Raw genomic sequence first — 21,556 nt, forward strand, 5'->3', positions numbered from 1 at the left:
ATGCATAATTGATTTATGGAATAGTATTTTGATAGAAGACTTGTATACGTTTTTGGCATATTATTCAATCACTAAAGGTCAAATTTCATCCGGGATAACACTCATTCTTATCTTAGTAATTTAAGAGCATCGACTCTTTTAATGAAAATCTAGAAAATTTATTCAGAAGACCTTGTATAAAATCATTTTTATATGATTTCCCAAGAATCTGATCTGCTATCGAACTTTCAGGGAGGTGCGGCCGCTAGGCGTTCGCTCCGGCCGCACCTTGAGAAATAGAGTTTAGTCCCTCAGGCCGCGCGGCCCGGAATACAAACAAAATCAAAAGAGCTTCCTTTGAGGTCTACGAGCCAAGTTTAGCTGCGTTACGGTCCACATGACGAATCAGTCCGAGGGCTGCCGTAAATTTGAATCGTCTCTTCCATTCCTGGCTAGGCAGGGCCTTGCCAAGAAAGAAAAGCCACTTGCCAAGAAGTTCTTCGTACGTCTACGAAGTAATTAAAATTCTAGTGGAAATAGGGCAAATTGAACAAATCATAACATGAAATTTACCTGCAGAACCCAAATTTAATACAAGATTCGAGGCGAACTATTCACTTTCAAATGGTTGTTCATTAGATTGACCAAAATTTAGGAACGAGAGAGACAAAGAAAAAGAGAGACATACAAATTTCATAATCACCTCTGGATATGTTTTACAACATGAAATTATTTTCCTAATCATCCCGCATATTATTCACTAATATTTCTCTATATTATATTATATATTCTGTATATTATATATTTTTAAGAAAAGACGAGTGTGCTGACCTAACTTAGGTGGCCCATAATTCTCGCTTTCGAGTAAGCTTCCATATCACCGTGGATGGAGCGGAGACTGCGACAGAACGACAGCCGTCCTCACCTGCATCACAACGAGACAAGATGCCGGGCCGCACACGCGCTTGTTCACGGGTAGAACATGTACTGCCGTGCAACTGTGGCCGACAATATCCTTGTCTGTTCCCGTGTTGAACATGTTCCACGAGAGAACCGTGGCCGACAATACACCTGTTTTTTTAACGCGTTGAACATGTTCCACGAGAGAACCGTGGCCAACAATACACCTGTTTTTTTTTAACGCGTTGAACATGTTCCACGAGAGAAAAGTGGCCGACAATACACCTGTTTTTTAACGCGTTGAACATGTTCCACGAGAGAACCGTGGACGACAATACACCTGTTTTTTAACGCGTTGAACATGTTCCACGAGAGAACCGTGGACGACAATAAACCTGTCGGTTCCCGTGTTGAACATGTCCTACGAGAGAACAGTGGCTGACAATAAGAGTGAGTGTTCCCGTGTTGAACATGTTCTGCGAGAGAACCAAGCCGACAATACACCTGTTTTTTTACGTTCTGAACATGCTTCGAGGGAAAATCATGGCCGAAAACTTGCTTTTGATCACGAGTTACCTATAGGCGCGAAGATGAATGTATGTTTGAAACAATTTGCGTTCGTTTATAGGTCTAATAACTATAGCAGATACTGTTGGTTAAGAGAGCATTAATGTCTGATTAACACGTGATGTTAACATTGTTTAACGTTATTTATACAACATTCTCCTGCTTTTGTATTTAACACACGTGGCATGGCCTGCACACGCAAATATGCGTGTACTAGATATACACTCGAAGATCAACTTGAGAACGCAAACGGTTTTTGTTTTGCACTTTTCTTATAATACAATATGATCGCTCGTATGTGACCATCATACATTTTAAAGAGAAATTTCTTCAAATGACATTTATAGAACTCTTTAATTTCACGAATATACCACCAGTTTGTCAAACAACGTTTTTATTTTTGTTCCGTTTAACATATTGTTCGGTACTGATACTCTGCATGCTGTAAATATTTCTGTTTCCCCTGCCTGGCCTGGCCGGTGGCTGAGGGTCGAAGCTGCCTGCCGTCCTCGGGGACATCAGTTGACCTGCAGCGGCTGGAGGGTTAGCACGTCTTGCCGTCACCAACGACCGCTCTGGAGCTCCGAGTAGATACAGGCACTGTTATCATTACTTTTCTAGAAGAAGATAAGTTTTATTATTGCTGAATAACTAAGAAATTACTTCTATAAATAATATGTTAGGAAAATGGCGCTGTATTCACGGTTAATTAGCTGTATGAACGCTTCATTATTATTTAGCAAGAATATCGTTGATATTTTAGGGATCACTAGGCTAGTAAATTAGTACTTTTTCTTACTAATATCCGTTTAGAAGATTAATTTTGTAACAAATATTCGTCCATTGGAGCACATTTATGGCCAATAATTGACTAATGGAGTACTTTTGTCTTTAAAATCACGCGTGAGAAGCTCTTGTATCGCGAATTTCAACATAGGTTATTTCTCACTGATATTTGACTTCATGAGTACTACTATCACTTATAGCCGTCTAAAAATATATTTTATCATTATTATTCTACACATGTGGCCCTTCATCACGAATATAAGGCTAATGAAGCCTAGTCATCATTCAATATTCGGCTATATCAACGTCGAGGGCGCTGTACCTATGAGGAACTTCAGTACAAATTCCTCTGCCATTTTTTCAATTTTATGACCGAATAATTGATTTTCCAATGGTATGGAAAAAATGCATCCTACATTATTTTCTTACAGCGTTTGCGTATAAAATTTATGGGATATAATTAATTCAGGCCGGTAGACATTAGTTTTGATTGAACAGATCGATGTGCATCTTTCACTGCTGTTGGTGCTTCGTTGCTGTTGGTGGTGTGCTGGTGTTGGTGATGCGCTGCTGTTGGTGATGCGCTGCTGTTGGTGATGCGCTGCTGTTGGTGATGAGCTGCTGTTGGTGATGCGCTGCTGTTGGTGCTCCGTTGCTGTTGGTGATGCGCTGCTGTTGGTGGTGCGCTGTTGTTGGTGATGCGCTGCTGTTGGTGATGTTCTGCTGTTGGTGACGCATCGTTGTTAATGATGTCGGCGACAACAACACCCGAGTTCGTTTCATCTTCGCTCTCGTCTCTCGCTCTTCACATCGAGTCGGTGTCGAAATTTCCGCCTTACGAGCATGGCCTAAATCAATAGGCTCAAAATAATTAATTTTCCAGCAAACTTTTAAATTTTGTCCATAGTTGATACTCATTTTTTTTATCTTTGGTTCATTGGGATACTCATTAGATTAATAAATGTTTAAATGATTCACTTTTTGAACATTGCTAGCGATGAAAATAAACGAAGATTTTTGAATACTAAAAAGCTTTTTGTTCGACACAAGAGTTGGATTGAAAGTTAACAATGCGGGGGGAGTTTTCCAAAAAATTGTATTTATTATCATATCGTATTAGAAAAATACATAGAGTGTTTTGATAATATGCCTTTATTTGTTGTGGTGCTAATGTGCTTAGGTTTAGGCTAGTGATGGAGATGAAATAGCGAGTTCTCTTAATAAATATTTTCCCCATCTCTTGCTTTTTAAAAGATACTGCTGTTTATCTAGAAGCCATTTTTAACGTCTTTTACTGAATTTTCAGTTCTTTTACTTTTCTAGAAGCAATTCTTGACGTATTGACTTCATTGATTAAAAACTTTACAACCGAGGATCTTAACACATGTTTCAGCCAGCATGAACGACCTACAAATGGCCGCTCTCTTCTCCATGCTGACTCTGCTTGCAAGCGCAAGTTTTTCAGGTAGGCCTCATGTTTTTTATTTTATGAGTGTGTCCCAATAATATAAACATGAAAAAAATATGAGCTTAGTGTATGCAGAGTGCATGACTGCAGTAAACCTTTACTGCTCATTTGGATGAATTCCTATTGACATCAACAAAAGCATTTGTCTCCACTTTATTCAATGCAAATTATTGACCCATTTTTAATTAATTAGGATATATTTTTATTGATACGCGTTATTTGATTATTCCATGTAATTTCTAATACTGTGAGCAGTTTCCATGCTTGCGTTGATACGAATCGTTGATACGAATGTAAAAATCCTTGCACTATGCGAGTATGAACTACAAATTCCTTCTGAGATCGACGCTTTTATATAAATCCTTCCGTGTACAACACATATATAGATGTACACTGCTGTTTGTGCACGACAAATTATATGCAGTATTGTAATACGGTTCGCTGAGTCCCTGATATTGCTCCTCCGAATCACTTTGTTCCCGGATATTGGTATCGAACTTGAAGGCTTTGACATACATGGATGTCGGCTTAGAGGACATTAATGAAACCAAGTTCTACTGAATAGATCGTTACTCGTGTTAAATATTCATTTAAATGTAAATGCATATAGCGCATATCGATGACATTTTCATTGCTTAATACATTTGTAAACTAAATTGGCTACTAGTAGAAAATTTGCGCACACGCTGATATTAAATGAGAAGTAGAAATTTAATCGACGATGATTGGTTCGCTCAGGCATTTAATTTGTGTTGTAAGGTGGTTCAAATGCCACGGATACAAGAATATTGCCACGCAATTAATTAATATCCTGTAAATTTATTCATAAATCAATGATCATCCATAGGTTAAATAAACGCTGAAAAATATTCCAAGGCATATGCAATATCAGGAAGTGCACAATCGATTGATTTTGATATCTGCCATTTTCACTTACGAAAATCTTGTTGAAACCGTTGCCAAATATTAAAATAATATGTGTTTAAAAATTACTTTTTAAAGACAACACTTCTGAACAATCCAGTCTCTTGGATGTTACACATGTACGATGAATTTCTAATTTTATTTTCAAATATTGAAAAGAAAAATTATTTCTAAATTTTTTTTAAGATAGCAAAATTTTGTAAATTTTCAAAATTATTTATTCTGTCAATTGATTCATGCATTGTCTCTGACTTTGCAATTGTGCAAAATTTCAGATCAATTGGACAGGTCAAATTGTGTCATATATGGATTATGATTTGTAGCAGACGAAATTATTTTTTAATTTTTTTTATTAATGAAATTTTTTTTAATTTATAAAATTATTTATTCTGTCAATTGAATCATGCATTGTTTCCAACTTTACGCAAGTGTGCCAAAATTAAGATCGATTGGACAGGTAGAAGTGTGTTAAATATCGATTATAAGATTTGTAGCAGACAGACAGACAAACAAACAAGAAGTGAAGTTGAAGAGAAGTCTTGTAAGAAAGTTACTGAGCTTATTACTATAATCTTAAACTGAACACAAACCATTTCCTCTAGTTAATGCGATCAAACGATAGGAGACTTAAATGTATTATACCCTGGAATAAATAAAAAAATTGCATGGCATTTTACTACAGTCTTTGTCTGAACACAAGCAATTTCTACTTGTGAACACTATCAAACTTTAGGAGACTTATATATATTATACCTTTGAATATAAAAAAGTTACTGAGCTTATTACTATAATCTTAAACTGAACACAAGCGATATCTTCTAGCTAACGCGATCAAACGATAGGAGACTTAAATATATTATTCTCTAGAATAAATTAAAATCTACCGGGCATATTACTATAGTCTTGAACTGAACACAAGCAATTTCTACTTGTGAACACGATCAAACGATAGGAGATTTAGATATATTATACCTTAGAATATAAAAAAGTTACTGAGCTTATTACTATAATCTTGAACTGAACACAAACGAATCCTTCTTATTAACGCGATCAAACGATAGGAGACTTAAATATATTATACCCTAAAATAACTAAAAATTTACTGGGCATATTACTATAGTCTTTGACTGAACACAAGCAATTTCTGCTTTTGAACACGATCAAATGTTAGGAGACTTAAATAAATTATGCATTACAATATAAAAAAGTTACTGAGCTTATTACTATAATCTTAAACTGAACACAAGCGATATCTTCTAGTTAACGCGATCCATTGATAGCAGACTTAAATATTTATACCCTAGAATAAATAAAAAATTACTGGGCATATCTCTATAGTCTTGAACTGAACACAAGCAATTTCTGCTTGTGAACACGATCAAACGATAGCAGACTTGAATATATTATACCTTAGAATACAAAATAATATGCGTTAAATATTTACTTTTTAACGACAACACTTCTAAACAATCCAGTGTCTTGTATGTTAGTGTTACACATGTCCAATGAATTTCTAATTTTATTTTCGAATATTGAAAAAAAATTATTTTCAAATTTTTTTAAGGCATCAAAAGTTTGTAAATTTCAAAATTATTTATTCTGTCAATTGATTCATGCATTGTCTCTGACTTTATGCAATTATGCAAAATTTCAGATCAATTGGACAGGTCAAATGGTGTCATATATGGATTATAAGATTTGTAGCAGACGAAATTATTTTTTAATTTATACAATTATCAATTTACAGAATAAATTGATTCATGTATTGTCTCCAACTTTACGCAAGTGTGCAAAATTTCAGATCGATGGGACAGGTAGAAGTGTGTTAAATATCGATTATAAGATTTGTAGCATACAGACAGACAGACAAACAAACAAGAAGTGAAGTTAAAGAGAAGTCTTGTAAAAATAGATAGAATTCCCAATGACTTAAAGGAAATTTTGAGCATATTTTCACATATTCACAGACGTAACATTCCATGCGTTTGTTGTGCGCAGAAATAATTTCGTATTCGTCGCAGTGGCGGCACGAATGGCGTCCAAAACTTTTTTGTCGACTCAGCGGCACAATTTCTGTTTTCGACGGAAGGAACTTGGCTACGGGAAGTTCGGTTCTATCTTTGGTCATAAGAAAGCGATGCGGTTTCAATCCACAATCTAACGGCCAACGGTGACTGGATTCATCATGTGCCGGCACTTTGCCTTTGCTTTGTCCATGCCTATAGCATCCCACGATGCGCTTAACATTATTATTTTGGTACACATTACCAAATCTAACACTATTTTTTCGTGATATAATCATCAAGAAGAAACTGCAAAGTCGGGCGGAAAATTTCGTTGTCTATGGCACTTTGTCACCCACAATACAAAGTGCGAGTTACGAAACAATGCCTACCTCGACTCTACTAACATAACATATTGATCTCGGCGCTGAAGTGTAGGCCTGATGTGGCCTGTCGCCGATTGCTAATATCATATACGACGTCCTTGAGACTATGAATTATTCAGATGCTAGTCAGAACGTATTCGTGAAAAATACGACTGGTTAATTATGGGAGTACGTTATCAGTACTTGTGATAGGTTGCGAATTTAGAAGAGACGGACCTCGTTGAACGTCGAAAATGCACACAATTGTTTGAAGCTCACGTTCAAAGTTTCCGAGGTCCACGCCCATTATAAGTTATCCACCCACTTCATCATCGTGTCAAACTACGAAACACGACAATGACGGCCAATATTGGAATGGGTTGCGTAAACATCCTTGTATAATAACGGCAACACGGTTAAATAACCAAGTTGTATTCACAAAATACACTATGCTCCAATGACCGCGTCTCCTTGGCTGCTGTAATGGCGTCTCTTGACCAGCAGAATCTATCAATCTTTACACCCCAAGGTTATATCTCCGTGACCTGGTGAACCCTTCAAATAATCCATAGTTCCATTCCATAACTTGTATCTAATTGAAGACAACCGTACATTCTAACGCTGAATTTGGCTTGATTCTGTTGAAGCAGTGAATTTTATTGAAGCCGGCATTGCAAATGATGTTAAGCGGGCAAAACAAACTAAACTGTCACGTTATCCATTTGACACTTTTCGAATACATTTTAGTTATCAAACTGAGTATAGCTTTCAAGAGTTTGACTTACGTATACTAAAGCTTAATCTATATTTTCCTACAAAAATCAACGCCATAGCCGACTTTTTAGCGCATTTTCTCATTTATGGAAAAAATGCACTATTGTGCTCGCCATGTCCGTCTGTCTGTCCGTCCGTCCGTCCGTCCGTCCGTCTGTCTGTCCATCCGTCCATCCGTCCGTCTGTCTCTCCGTCCGTGACTTCAAGTTTTCGTCGACGAGAAAATGCGCTCTCTGTCACTCACTGCAGTGAGTACTGAGTTATATTTTTTTTACTTCTCTTGCTAGAAACTCGCCCTGATGAAATCCCGGACCGACCCCACGCCCCCTCCGCGCCCGTGAGCCCCGACGTAACCACGGGACGCCCGCTCCCCCCGACGCCGAGCTTCTCCCACCCGCCCCACAACCTGACGGTGGGGGAGGGGGACGAGGCCACCCTCCTCTGTGGGGTGTCGGCGCTGCAGGGCCACAAGGTGCACCAGCGCAGCTTGTGTTCCCCAAATCCGCATTTTATTTATTATATACAAATCCGCGTTTTATTTTATATATAAGATATTACGCCAAGTTGCATTTCCATTCAAGAAATATAATATCGTTAATATCGTTAAAGCGCTTAGGACTGTTTCAAATAAAATAAAAATTAGGACAACAAATCAGATACCAACACAGAAAAGTTTAATAATTAAGTTTGCTGCTTTTGGTTAATACGGTAAATGAGGAAAGAACCATAATATTAAAATCAACAAAATTTTTTTTTATAATTTTGGTTCAATTTGAACTAGGCCTGTTATTGAACTGGATTCGATCAGACTTGAAATATTACCCCTTCAAAATTTGTCAAGCGAATGACGAAAGCCTCGAGAAAGTAATATTCATCTTAATTTACATATAACTTAGCACGACGATATCTGCTTAAACTATAATCATAGATATGGTAATATCATATCGTATGATGATGAATTCAACTTTAAATTAACACGACTCTTCTTGCTTCTGTCATAATCATAAATATGGTAATATCATATCGTATGACGATAAAATTATCCTCTAAATTAACATGACTATACTTGCTTCCTTCATAATTATAAATATGGTAACATCATATCGTACTACGATAAAATTATCCTCTGAATTAACATGACTTTACCTGTTTCCAACATAATCAGAAATATCGTAATATCAAATAGTTTGTTAATAAAATTATCCCCTAAATTAACCTGACCACACCTCTTTCCGTCATTATCACATATATGGTACTATGTTATCGACTTATCGTATCACGATAAAATTCCCCTCTAAATAAACACGATTATCCATGCTTCCATCATAATGATAAATATGGTAATATCTCATCGTATGACGATAAAACTCCCCGTTAAATTATGAATATATATGCATCCGTCATAATCATAAACATGTTGAATATTCGCCTGGATGAAGATGGCGTGGGTACATGAAGACTCGCAAAGTATCCTGACGGTGGGGAGCCTCGTGTACACGCAGAGCCCGCGCCTCTCGCTGGTCACGGACCTGGAGCGGTCCGCCCTCACCCTGGACCCCGTGACGGCTGCTGACCGCGGCTGGTACATGTGTCAGGTCAACACCGACCCTATGATCTCTGCCAGGGCCTTCCTGCAGGTCCTCGGTCAGTAATGTTGTTATAATTAGCAATGTTGCTGTATATTATGTGGTTACTTGGTACTGTTACTGTACGCAAGTGTATATGGCAACTTGGGACGGTTACTGACTTACTGTACGCAAGTGTATATGGCAACTTGGTACGGTTACTGACTTACTGTACAGAAGTGTACATGGTGACTTGGTACTGTTACTGTACACAAGTGTGTATGGTGACGGTACTGTTACTGTACACAAGTGTGTTTGGTGACGGTACTGTTACTGTACACAAGTGCGTATGGTAACTTGGTACTGTTAATGTACACAAGTGTGTATGGTGACGGTACTGTTACTGTACACAAGTGCGTATGGTAACTTGGTACTGTTACTGTACAGAAGTGTGTATGGTAACTTGGTACTGTTAATGTACACAAGTGTGTATGGTGACGGTATTGTTACTGTACACAAGTGCGTATGGTAACTTGGTACTGTTACTGTACAGAAGTGTGTATGGTAACTTGGTACGTTACTGTACAGAAGGGTACATGGTAATTTGGTATTATTAGTATACATAGTGACAATTTGTTGTGACTCTATACAGTGGCCTGGCTGGTATTATCTGATGAAACATTTTAGTTATTATCGGAGCATGGATACGGGAAATTAGTTCATGTACCGCCGAAAGTCACCAGGAAAGTTTAATTTTTTTTGGATATACACTCTCATCGTAGCCTTCACATGTTTTATGAATAATGCGCTCTGTGTTGCTGTGCAGTGCAGCCAACGATCGTGAACTGGTCGGGGCCTGCGGTCGACGCACGGGAAGGTGAGGGAAAAATAATTGATTCTTCAGCTATCCGGTTTAATGTAACCAAACTCGGCCAGAATACATGAAAAACAGTTAAGTAGTCGTTCTCCAATTAGTTCTTAAAAACATTTTGTGTCTTTGTACGAATACAATAAGTTTAAGTGAATCCATATCAATGCAGAGGTTATCATTAGAACATTTAAAATAGTTTAAGGTTGACCTTCTCCATAACCCAGATCGAAACTGGCATTAATTTTCCAATTGTCCGATAACCACAATGATTGCGCATTGTCAATTCCCTCAGTCCGCGTATTAAGATAATCACTTTTATGTAAAAAATCGTCGATTCCTTCAATTATACCTGGCATGCATCAGACGCGGAGTAATTTACTAGAAAATGAATGGGAAAATTTTCCAAATGGCGACCCACTTTTTTATCCACTGCAGGACAAGAGCGCGGATGTTGAACTGATGCAGGCCAGACTGGGTCAGTGTGACCCACATTAGAAACATGAGGAATGATCCACATAATGTGGAGTTTGAATTCTTGAACATTACCTGCCGTCTGCTAGCGTGTATGCAATTAGACACTTAAATTCATAAAATTTTTAATTTTCGTAGAAAATTTCGGAACTGCCCGAGATTGGCTGAGGTTGCAATGAATGCTGCACAGAGTAGCGGTGGATTACTGTAAGTCATTCACTAGTACTGGGCCCTTTATTCTGGGAAAGTATAAGTTTCTTCCAGATATGCCTCAGCTTAGATACAATTAGAAATGTAACACACCAAAAATTAATTTGTTTAAAAATTGCACCAAAACTTCACGCTTTAGTAGCAGCTATATTTAAATCGCAGTATCACATCAGGTTTTTTTATCGCACCAAACGTGCCTTGGAACAGCCATGACTATGATTGCATTTTGTCTCATATCATAATTAATTAAAGTACATAACAATTACCTGCAGTTTTGATAATCCATAATTGTAGATTCAAATACTCTGCATTCTCTTTCACCCCTTAACTCTTTGAACGCAATACGAATTTGATTTTTACAATTTTTAAATTATCCTTTCTCTTGCTTCATGCTGCCGCAGGGACGGCCGTGAACTTGACGTGCGAGGTGAGGTCCCATCCTCCGGCCACCGTCACGTGGACGCGTCCCGACCTCCTGCCCATCGTCCCCGCGTCCCTGGGTGGACCAGGTGCACTAACTTCCCTTTTGTTTTGAGTTTTACTGTGCAGTATATGGCACCTCCCGTCCTTATTGGGAATAGGTGCACTAACTTCCCTTTTGTTTTGAGTTTTAATATAATGGCATCTACAGCCCAACGTCCTCCTGTCCCTATTGGGACCCGGGGTACTAACCTCCCTTTTGGTTCTCTGTATTCAAGCATATTGAATATTTACTGAATGTGTTTTGATGCAAAGGGCATTCTTCCCATGATTAGGATTTACTAAGTTTGAAATACATTTGACGCTATTTCCTCTGTATTTTAATAAATCTGAGTTGCATATTATTTGACTTTTTTAATAACTTTTTGATCATGATTACAATTTATTGTAAAGCTCCAACTGACGAAATTAGTCTGTGATAAAAAGAATAAAGAACATGCGATGTAACGGATTTGAATTTCAACTCAGTTTCAACCAAAAATATTATTCACAAATACATTGCCTTTCTCGTATAATTTTTTATAAAATATATCTTGCGCAGTTTGGTCAGTGGAAGGCGCCCAGTTGGAGCTGCCCTCCGTAGGGCGCGAGCAGGCAGGGCCTTACCGCTGCTCCATCGACAACGGCATCACACAGCCTGTCGAACGCACCACCAATCTTAGCGTTAATTGTGAGATTTATATTAACTTTCTTCTATATAGTCACTGTCGATCTTGATTTTGAGTTTGATTCCAAAGACGTTTGATTTCAAAGACGTGCAACAAGGATAATTCTAGGCTTGAAGGGCAAGTCCTATGAAGAAAGATTGATGATTATGAAGCTTCCAAGCCTCAGTTATCGACGTCTGTGTGGGGACCTCATTGAAGTATACAAGTATACTCATGGTCTATACAAGGTCCCTGAAGGGTTACTAGAATTTGAAACAAGAACCAACACCAGGGGCCACGGCTATAAGCTAAAAAAATTGCGCTGCAACTTCTCCACGCGACAAAATTTCTTCTCGCTTCGAATCACCGACATGTGGAACAGCCTCCCCGATGACATCGTTGGCGCTCCAAGTATGAACGCGTTCAAGAACAGACTAGATAAAGCTATGGAAAAATATATGTTCAGATTTGAAATGCCTAGCTCCTTATCGAACCCGGTGGAAGTCTAGTAGCTACTTCAAACTATCGCCAGTCATGAAAAGATCCGGTCAAATGACACGAGTTTAGATCTATGAACAAGGCACGAAAAGGAAAAGAATCGGCGACAGGCCACATCAGGCCTACACTTCAGCGCCGACATCACTATGTTATGTTATGTTATAAAAATTTTCAGGATTCCTGTTCATAGAATTATTGTCCCTTTTGTGCAATTATTTATACAGAACTTAATTCACAGAATGCAGCGAAATTGAAGTAAAACGGCTTTGTGAGCTTGTTACTTACGCATGAATCATTATTAGTTATCCACGAATCATTAATCACTAAGATTTTAGATGATAATCACATTAATTTCTGAAATAAATCATTAAGTGTTGCGATTATAATTACGGGTATATTTAATATAAATCAGTACAAGTTGAGACGATAATCACAATAACCCCTGAAATGAATCATTAAGTGTTGAGATTATAATTATAGTTATTTTTAATATAAATCAGTACAAGTTGAGACGATAATCACATTAATCTCTGGAATGAATCACCAAGTGTTGAGATGATATCACATGTATCTCTAACATTAATCACCAAAGAGTGGAGATGCTAATCACATTTATATTGTGGCCAATTTTTAACCCCGACTGCCCAAGACTCGCCGATGCTGTGGCTGGAGCGCGAGATGGTGGGCGGCGCAGCGGGCGACGACGCGACGCTCGAGTGCACAGTCGAGGCGCACCCGCTCCCTGACGTGGTCTGGAAGAGCGGCAGTCACTCCCTCCCCCATGGTGACTACTATAATCAGGATAATTCTATCCAATGTGATAATCAGGATAATTCTGTCCAATGATAATCAGGATAGTCAGGATAATTCTGCCCAATGATAACCAGGGTAATTCTCTTCAATGATAATCAGGATAGCCTGGATAATTCTCTCCAATGATAATCAGGATAGCCAGGATAATTCTCTCCAATGATAATCAGGATAGTCAGGATAACTTTCTCCAACTTACTACAATGGCAAGCAGGATAGTCAGGATCATCCTCTTCCACGGTAATCAGGATTGTAAGGATAACTCTTTTCAATGATTACCGCTATAGTCAGGATAACAGTCCCCCAACGTAACCCGAATAGTCAGAAAACAGTTTACAGTGGATTCCGGGATAGTCACAATTATTGTAAGTACTGGTAACCAGGATCCCTCCACCCCACCCCTACAGACTTGAAGAGCACTTAACTGCCGAGCGCGTGTCAATCATTTGCCAATCACCGTCCGCTGCCAATCACGGTCCGCTGCCAATCACGGTCCGTTGCCAATCACGGTCCGCAGCCAATCACGGTCCGCTGCCAATCACGGTCCGCTGCCAATCACGGCCCGTTGCCAATCACGGTCCGCTGCCAATCACGGTCCGCTGCCAATCACGGTCCGTTGCCAATCACGGTCCGCTGCCAATCACGGTCCGCTGCCAATCACGGCCCGTTGTCGATCACGGCCCATTGCCAATCACGGCATGTTCATTCTCATCTTCATTCCGTTCACGGAACATCTTCACTCCAGTTCATTTTGTATCACTAGCCATGCCAGACACACTATCACGTCTCGGTCAAAATATCTTTTGCCTCGAGTGTGGCTGGACATTGCCTAGCATGTCAGTTGCATTGCACGTATGGTGTGAATGATTCCATATAAATAAATTGAAGAATATTATGAAGAAAGATTAAAGATTATAAAGCTTCCAAACCTCTGTTATCGACGTCTGCGTGGGGACCTCATTGAAGTATGCAAGTACAGTATACTCATGGCTTATACAAGGTCCCCGAAGGATTACTAGAATTTGAAACAAGAACCAACGCCATGGGACCACGTCTATAAACTAAAAATATAACTCAGTACTCACTGCAGTGAGTGACAAAGAGCTCATTTTCTCGTCGACGAAAACTCGAGGTCACGGACGGACGGACAGACAGACAGACGGACATGGCGAGCACAATAGTGCATTTTTTCCATAAATGAGAAAATGCGCTAAAAATGCGTTGTAACACTTCCAAGCGACAACATTTCTTCTCGCTTCGATTCACCGACGTGTGGAACAGCCTCCTTGTCATTGACGCTTCGAGTATGAACGCATTCAAGAGCAGAGTAGAGGAAGCGATGCAGGAGCATATGTTCAGTCTTAAAATGCCTAGCACCTTACGAGCCTTGCAATAAGTCTAGCAGCTATCTCAATCAATCGTCAGTTATGGAAAGATCGGGTTCAATAGGCCAGATCCCTTGTAGAATCAAGTCACGAAAAGTACAAGAATCGGTAACAGGCCATGGGCCTATTTCTTCAGTGCCGACACTTCTATTCTATACACTCTACTGTTGCGTTCTAGCAAAGATCAACGCCACAGAAAACATGCGAGCTGCACCTTTTTCCCACTTCAAAGAATGAGTAGTTCATGTTTTCAAGGGCGCACAGTCAAATTCCTGCCCAAAGTGCCGCAAAAGAATACGAGAACGTTTCTCAGCCTCATTAGTATTATCGGTAAGGTTTACGGAAATGTTAAGAAACGATTTTCTTTTGTTACTGGTGATTCGGGTGCATAGAAACGCAGTTCAATCTTCCTCCTAAAAAACATCGCAAACGTCTATGCGGTGCCCATTTAAGTAATCATTGTGATATTTTAAGTGCCTTGGATCGATTCGGTGCTAAGGTTCCAATGATAAATTCCATGTTAGCCACCACCATCTTTTTTCGACACACATTCGTTCTCGTTGACGCAGGACTGAAACAAAATTAATATACATTGCAAACAAGACCACCTAATCACTTCTGTGATCGTACGTGACAATTCAATAAGAACGTCAATCGTTAAAAGATCATTTCCCATTCCAGATGGAGCCAAGTATTTAATCAGGAACGTGACAGTGACGACGGGGAAGCAATACAGCCATCGGCAGCGTCTGACACTTACAATATTGAGGCTGGCCCCGCTAGATTTCGGCCTCTACAGCTGCATAGCGGAGAACAGCCTCGGTAGAGCCGAAGCCACCATTGCACTCTACGGTCAGTTGTGGATTCTTTGAACTGATTTCTATTGCAAGGAAATTACAAATTGTAATCAGTCATTTTCGTTATTCCTCGAGGTCACTCTGTGTAAATGTCAAGTGTTGAACTGGGCACAAACTTCTTCGACAACATATATTTTCATGGCATCGAAATACACAGTGAAGAGGCCAAAATAATATAAAGCTTACTTATTCTTTCACAGGAACATATGAAATAAGTACCGGCAATCATTAAAACGGTTATTGATTTCGATTACGCTGTTGATGAAATTACCGTGTTCTGTTGATACTTTTCAGAGATGCGGGAACAAATTATCAAAGGAGCTCCTCATCTACAAGACAGGAAAAGTAGCAACCCTGATTTAGGTAACTACCTTCTCTTAAAGATGAATTGTAGTATTCAAAGATGAATGTAGTATAAAGATGAATTGTAGTATTCAAATTTGAAAAAAAAGACATGATAGAATTATCTAGCAAGACTCGCGTTTCTCGGAGCGCTTCTTGCTTGTCAATAAAAAGACGCAATTAAAATGAATTCAGATCTATTGTAAATGAAGTCACGAAAATCACAGGAATCGGTGACAGGCCGATTCTTCAGCGTCGACGCTAATATACTACACGACAAAACCTCCTCCCACAGCAAGGCCAAGAACGACTCCAGCACCCTCTGTAAGCGGCACAACGCGCAGCCTTAACAAGCACAGTTGGTTCGACTCAACCGACATCATTCAAAGGCCTCCAAAGGGAAGCTCTGTCGATGGCTCAGCTGACATTGCCACGGCTTTGTTCGACGTCTGGCTCGAGCAGGATCTGTCGGGCTCGAAGCATCAGCAGACCGGCTGGTGTCTTACTATCATCTTGTCACTAGCACTGCAGATCGTATTAGCCGGACGTTTCGAATACTACCTCACATAGATAACGTGTCTTGTACTTTATTTTATACCTCTTATTGATTTTTTATTTGCGATCCCTGACAATCCACGGTTTCGTATTTACCTCGATTCCGTTCTGCTTCACCATCTTAAAAGTGCTCGTTACGCTGTAACTCTTATCACTTGACCGACAGTGTTCTCCTCCATCTTTCAACGTGTTATGCTGTAACTATTATCACTTGATTTATCGTGTTCTTCATCTTAAACGTCTATAACGCTGAACTCTTTAGAACTTGATCCATTGTGCCCAACGTTATTCGCTAAAAATTGCCCCTTTCATATGTGTTAAAATAATCCAAAAATATAAAATAGTGATACTATTTATTGAATATTACAGCAAGTTTGGATTCATTACATTGCATTACAATCCGATCATTAAGATTGCGAAGTAAAATACTAAGGTCATTCAGAGCTCTATCTTTCCATTTGTTTCATATTCAGAACGCACGATCCATTTACTAGTATCCTGATTGTAACATTAGAACTTTATGTCGCGACTTTCTAAAACAGTTTAATCGTAACCCGAGTAGCATAGGTAGAGTGAGATATTATTATTATGTAGTTGAGGATTAATAATCAATATTATGAAACTTAAACTATACAAAACGTCCTAAACGAGACACAAAATGGAATTGCCATTTTTCTACATGATAAATCAAAATAATCACAAGTGAATTAAATTAAAGGATATTGTAATATAATGAACAGATATTAAATTACTAATTAACGTCATGGAAAATTTGATTATTGAAAACCACAGGAATTTCACAAAATATTCTGATATGACGTATCTAAGGTGACTTGAAAATCTGGATACAAAGAATATTCAAAATATGACAAACACGCTTACAATTTTCACGGTATAAAAATATTCAGAAAATTCTTGCCTGGACGCTGATGAGTATTTTCAGAAGGCGTTTATTCGCATACGCCTGCACATCCTAGTCCCTGAAGATCAATTCACATCTCCTATTGCTCAATAATTTTCTATTTAATCACTATGTAATTAATGAGCAATACAAATTCAAGAACCCGATTTTGTACTATAAATCCCAAAAGTTGTCAAGTAAAACGCAGTCAAATGTGAGCCTAGATTCATTGGACGTCTCACATCGTCACCGACAAATATTTCATTCTTAAACATGTCAGACTCGTGCCATTTAATAGCGTTTGATTCATGACCGCACTAGTTAGCGCAAAGAAAATTAACGATTATTTCAATAAAAATTCTCCTCATAGCCATGAGGATTTAAAATCATTTATCCCCATTCACCAATAGATTTGAAGAGGGAATCATCAAATTCATTAATTAAATATCAAATTAGATCAACTACGCCAGGATAAGCATCATAACTGAATGTCATCAGTCATCGTCTGAGCCTGAGCTGGAGTCAGAATATTGACCTAACAATGTGAGGCTGCTGCACTTGTTCTTATTAGAACTATCAGTAGCTAAACCAACGCCAGTATCTTGTTCTATTGAAACACCAGAGCTTGATGTCGGAAAATTATTAGAGTCTATTACAATGCCGCTGTCGTCAGGTCCATCAATATGTGCTGAATTGTCTGAAGATGAACTCGATTCCGCGGTAACGTTACTTTGCACAATGCGACGAAAGTGAGATGGGGGAGGCATTTTTAGTCTGTCGTTATCAGGAATATCGACTGATTTATTCCTTGACAAAAAGCCTCGGTTTTGTCCAATGTTTTGACTAGGCGGTTTTGTTGATGGAGTTTTCTTCTTGACCAAACCGCTCAATTTAGTTTTGAGTGAATTTTGTGACTTTTTCACATCCGAAGGGTTCCCGTTAGTAAGATAATCTGATCCTAAAGATCCTTCGGCCTTCATTTTCTTCGATGGTAATTCGTCTTTTAAGTCTTCCTCTTTGAGTCTCTTCACTAGTTTTCCTTCAATCATTTCGTATCCAAGTGCACTGAAGGCTTCCATTCGTTCCTGCTCGTCGATCTGTTCAGCCGTAAGTTCTCTTTCTTTCTGATACTTTCCAGCAACTGCACCCAAGTCAATACTGGCGTGCCTGTCGTTCTGATCTCTCAGGTCTTCCAATGTCTCCAAGAGATCCATTTCATACTGCGACTGTTGCGTTCTGTTCTCGAGAAGCAACATTGGGTTAGACTCTATTTCCTCCTGAGCCTCTTGTGCTTCTCTAGCGGCCTGCTCTTCTGCTAATTTCAGAGCCTGGAAATTTCTATGAGCTCCAGCCTCCAGCACATAATCCGTCGACTCGGGATCTGTCCTGAAGGAAATTTCTGATATGCATCCAGGACACCTGATATAGAACCTGTAAATTCTGATGCCTAAAAAATTCATGTTGTCAACGTCTTCTTTCCGAGCATTGAACTTTTTTCCTTTTGCAATATATTCGCCACACGTATAACATTTCATGTTGCAAGGGGCCATGAGACGGACAGTGAACTGGCGATTCTTCGATCCCTTTACTCTAGGGATCTTTGAAGGATCGAAGTCGGGTGGGTAATACTTATTCAGAACTTTTCTTTCAGACATTTTTCAAAGCTTCAAGATGAACTAATCTGTAACAAAAATACAACAATGTTAATTTTACATGAACAATAAGAACTAGCAATGATTTTCGCCAATAATAAATAATTGAATCACATCATCATCAGAATATGTTTGCTTCTTGAGAGGTCTCTTAAATTTATAGAACTATTGTTAGTTTATTCGAAGAGTATAATAATTAATGCATTCCTAACAAACTGTAGAAAACTTAACGAACTGCCAGGCAATTGGAGGCATTCAAATTGAAAACTTAACAGTGTGTTTGTTAATAAGAAGTTTTTCCAAGCTCAGCCACTGGATGCATGACAATCTGTCGGCTATACAGATTGTTCTTCTATTACTATTCTTTCATCAAAATCTGTCTGGAATATCTGGTACCTGACTAGAAAGTGATCAACATGCAAAGAAATTTTCTAGTTCAAACATTGTCAGAAATAGTAATCATGATCTGTTCAACTGACTTTCATGAGACATAAGAATTAATTTGAAATACATCTGCCAGTAAAATTCAGTAAGTTTGCACCAAGAGCAAGATGACTAAAGATATGATTTCATTGAAAGTTACACTAACTTATTTTCTGAAGAATTAAAAAAAATAATTTGCATGAAATTATAATTTTTCAACAAATTTCTTTGATGAATTAGGTAAACCAATTAGGTAAATTTTTGCATGATGGAAGTAGGTATAGATAACATCAAACAGGGTAATAAGGGACCGTTTTGTGAGATTTTGTTTATAACTTCTCACTATGAAACATTTCATAAACGAGTTTGGGCTCATTTCAAAGATCTTTGCAAGGGCTATAATCTATTCAGAGTAAATTCATAGATGAAATATTAACTCATCATATCTATGCTGGTGTAAGAAGTGTCATACAATTTTTCATATTCTGCAAAATGAAACATAAATGCAAAGTGAAATATAAATAAATAAAATGAAATAAAGTAAAGCTAATTTTATTAGCTAATTTGTTTCACAATTTGAAAGATTGAACAAACAATTATTGTCAGGAAAGACAATAATAATCTTAATTATTTTTCCCAGGAAAGAAGTAAAGGCCGTCAGCTAACAAAGCAACTATTGATTTAATTATTACAAGTTATTTACCGTAAACTGGGGTAGCTTTGACCACTTTTGGTTTTTTTAACAAAAACCCCCAAAACTCAAAAACCATTTGACATAGAAAAATTTTGTCAATGGGCATTAAAGACCTAATACTGAGGCTATGTAACACAATAGAAAGATTTAAAAAGTTTGCATATCTAATAGGTTAAAAAAATTAAAATGTGACCCACAAAAAAAAGCTATTTTTTAAAGCCTGTCAGAGTACCCCCTCCGATTTTTTTATTTTTTGGTAAAATAACTCCAGGTTTTGATGCATTGTAGTAGAACTCTTCTAGTTACATATGCAAAAGACAAATTTTAGTAAAGTGTCATAGTTTGCAAATGGGGGGTGCCACCCCCCAATGGGGTAACCTTGACCACCTAATGGCAGCTGTGATGGGGTAACATTGACCGGCTTGGAAATTATGTTAAAATTACCATAGGTACCTATATAACATATTTTATGTTTGATACACCTATTAATGTTTTTTTAAGCAATTTATGGTGAGTAAAGCTAGAGTATAGACCTGTATTTTGCACGTTTCAATTTAAGTTTAACTTATCTAGTAAAAAAATGGCATCATTTTGGAAAAAAATAAGTGGTCAAAGTTACCCCATTTTACGGTACATAATAGAAATATTGACACTTTTTTTCAAATAAATTTCACTAGGAAGCAGAGGCGTTGACCAATGAGTGAAATTATTATTATAAGGCCCTGATTGAGAACCGAGAGGCTTCAAACAGGCTCAGCTCTTCCCTATGCATTTCTTCCCAAATTAAAATAGACTACCTACTCCATTCATAAATGAGATGGCGATATGGATTTTCCCATGCTTACCCAGCTATTTATTTATAAACGCTGGACAGGAACAAAAAATATGTAAACTTTGTATGAAAAGAGTTTTAATGAGAGGAAATTTCAAGAAACTTTGAATATTATTGTTCATCAAGTCTGCAAATTTACCGTCAACCGGGGTAACTCGGGACTGGCGGGGTAATTCGGGACAGTCCTCCTATACGGCATAAAACTGTTATAGTAGCAAAACTAATTGGAATATTGCAAAACTAAAATCGACGGGGCAATTCGGGACACTCTTTTTTTGCTTCTGGCACCTTAGGAATAGCATATGGAATTTTTTTGACAATGCCATTCGATAGCCCTCGCAAAGAGCTATAAAATGAGCCTAAACTTGTTTATGAAATGTTTCATCGTAAGAAGTTATTAACAAAAAACGCTCAAAATTGTCCCGAATTACCCCGGTTGACGGTATACTTTTTTTCGAGATGTAAACAGGTTGTAATTTTTATTCCCCATTAAATGGTATACTCAGCATTCCTTGATCAGTCTCCTTGTTGTAAATATTATTTCTAAAAAAATAGTTATGATCAAGCCTACTGATACATGGAGGGAAAATCCTGCAT

At 38.2% G+C, this 21,556-nt stretch overlaps 2 protein-coding genes across 2 annotated transcripts; one reads left to right on the plus strand and one right to left on the minus strand.

Annotated features, from left to right (window-relative positions):
• Nucleotides 1-7,475: 7,475 nt before the first annotated feature.
• On the plus strand, nucleotides 7,476-16,540 carry LOC108665531 (neurotrimin-like). The gene is made up of 10 exons (XM_018152295.2): nucleotides 7,476-7,521; nucleotides 8,054-8,238; nucleotides 9,206-9,410; nucleotides 10,158-10,208; nucleotides 11,285-11,392; nucleotides 11,905-12,033; nucleotides 13,158-13,292; nucleotides 15,385-15,555; nucleotides 15,855-15,923; nucleotides 16,198-16,540. The coding sequence occupies exons 1-10, from the start codon at nucleotides 7,476-7,478 to the stop codon at nucleotides 16,470-16,472; spliced, it is 1,374 nt and encodes a 457-aa protein (XP_018007784.1). The 3' UTR covers nucleotides 16,473-16,540.
• A 1,054-nt stretch (nucleotides 16,541-17,594) lies between these two features.
• Nucleotides 17,595-19,074, minus strand: LOC108665545 (splicing factor YJU2-like). The gene has a single exon (XM_018152310.2). It carries the CDS (start codon nucleotides 19,011-19,013, stop codon nucleotides 17,853-17,855), a length of 1,161 nt encoding a protein of 386 aa, XP_018007799.1. The 5' UTR covers nucleotides 19,014-19,074; the 3' UTR covers nucleotides 17,595-17,852.
• Between the last annotated feature and the right edge of the window lie 2,482 nt (nucleotides 19,075-21,556).

This window comes from Hyalella azteca, unplaced genomic scaffold (genome assembly GCF_000764305.2).
Source record: "Hyalella azteca isolate HAZT.00-mixed unplaced genomic scaffold, Hazt_2.0.2 contig7978, whole genome shotgun sequence".
NCBI lineage: Eukaryota > Metazoa > Arthropoda > Malacostraca > Amphipoda > Hyalellidae > Hyalella > Hyalella azteca.

Coding starts and splice junctions, on each gene's coding strand:
- LOC108665531 (XM_018152295.2), top strand. CDS start 7,476: ATGGCGTCTCTTGACCAGCAGAATCTATCAATCTTTACACCCCAAG. Junction 10,209..11,284: donor TGCGGTCGACGCACGGGAAG/GTGAGGGAAAAA, acceptor ATGCTGCCGCAG/GGACGGCCGTGAACTTGACG. Junction 15,556..15,854: donor AGCCACCATTGCACTCTACG/GTCAGTTGTGGA, acceptor GATACTTTTCAG/AGATGCGGGAACAAATTATC.
- LOC108665545 (XM_018152310.2), bottom strand. CDS start 19,013: ATGTCTGAAAGAAAAGTTCTGAATAAGTATTACCCACCCGACTTCGAT.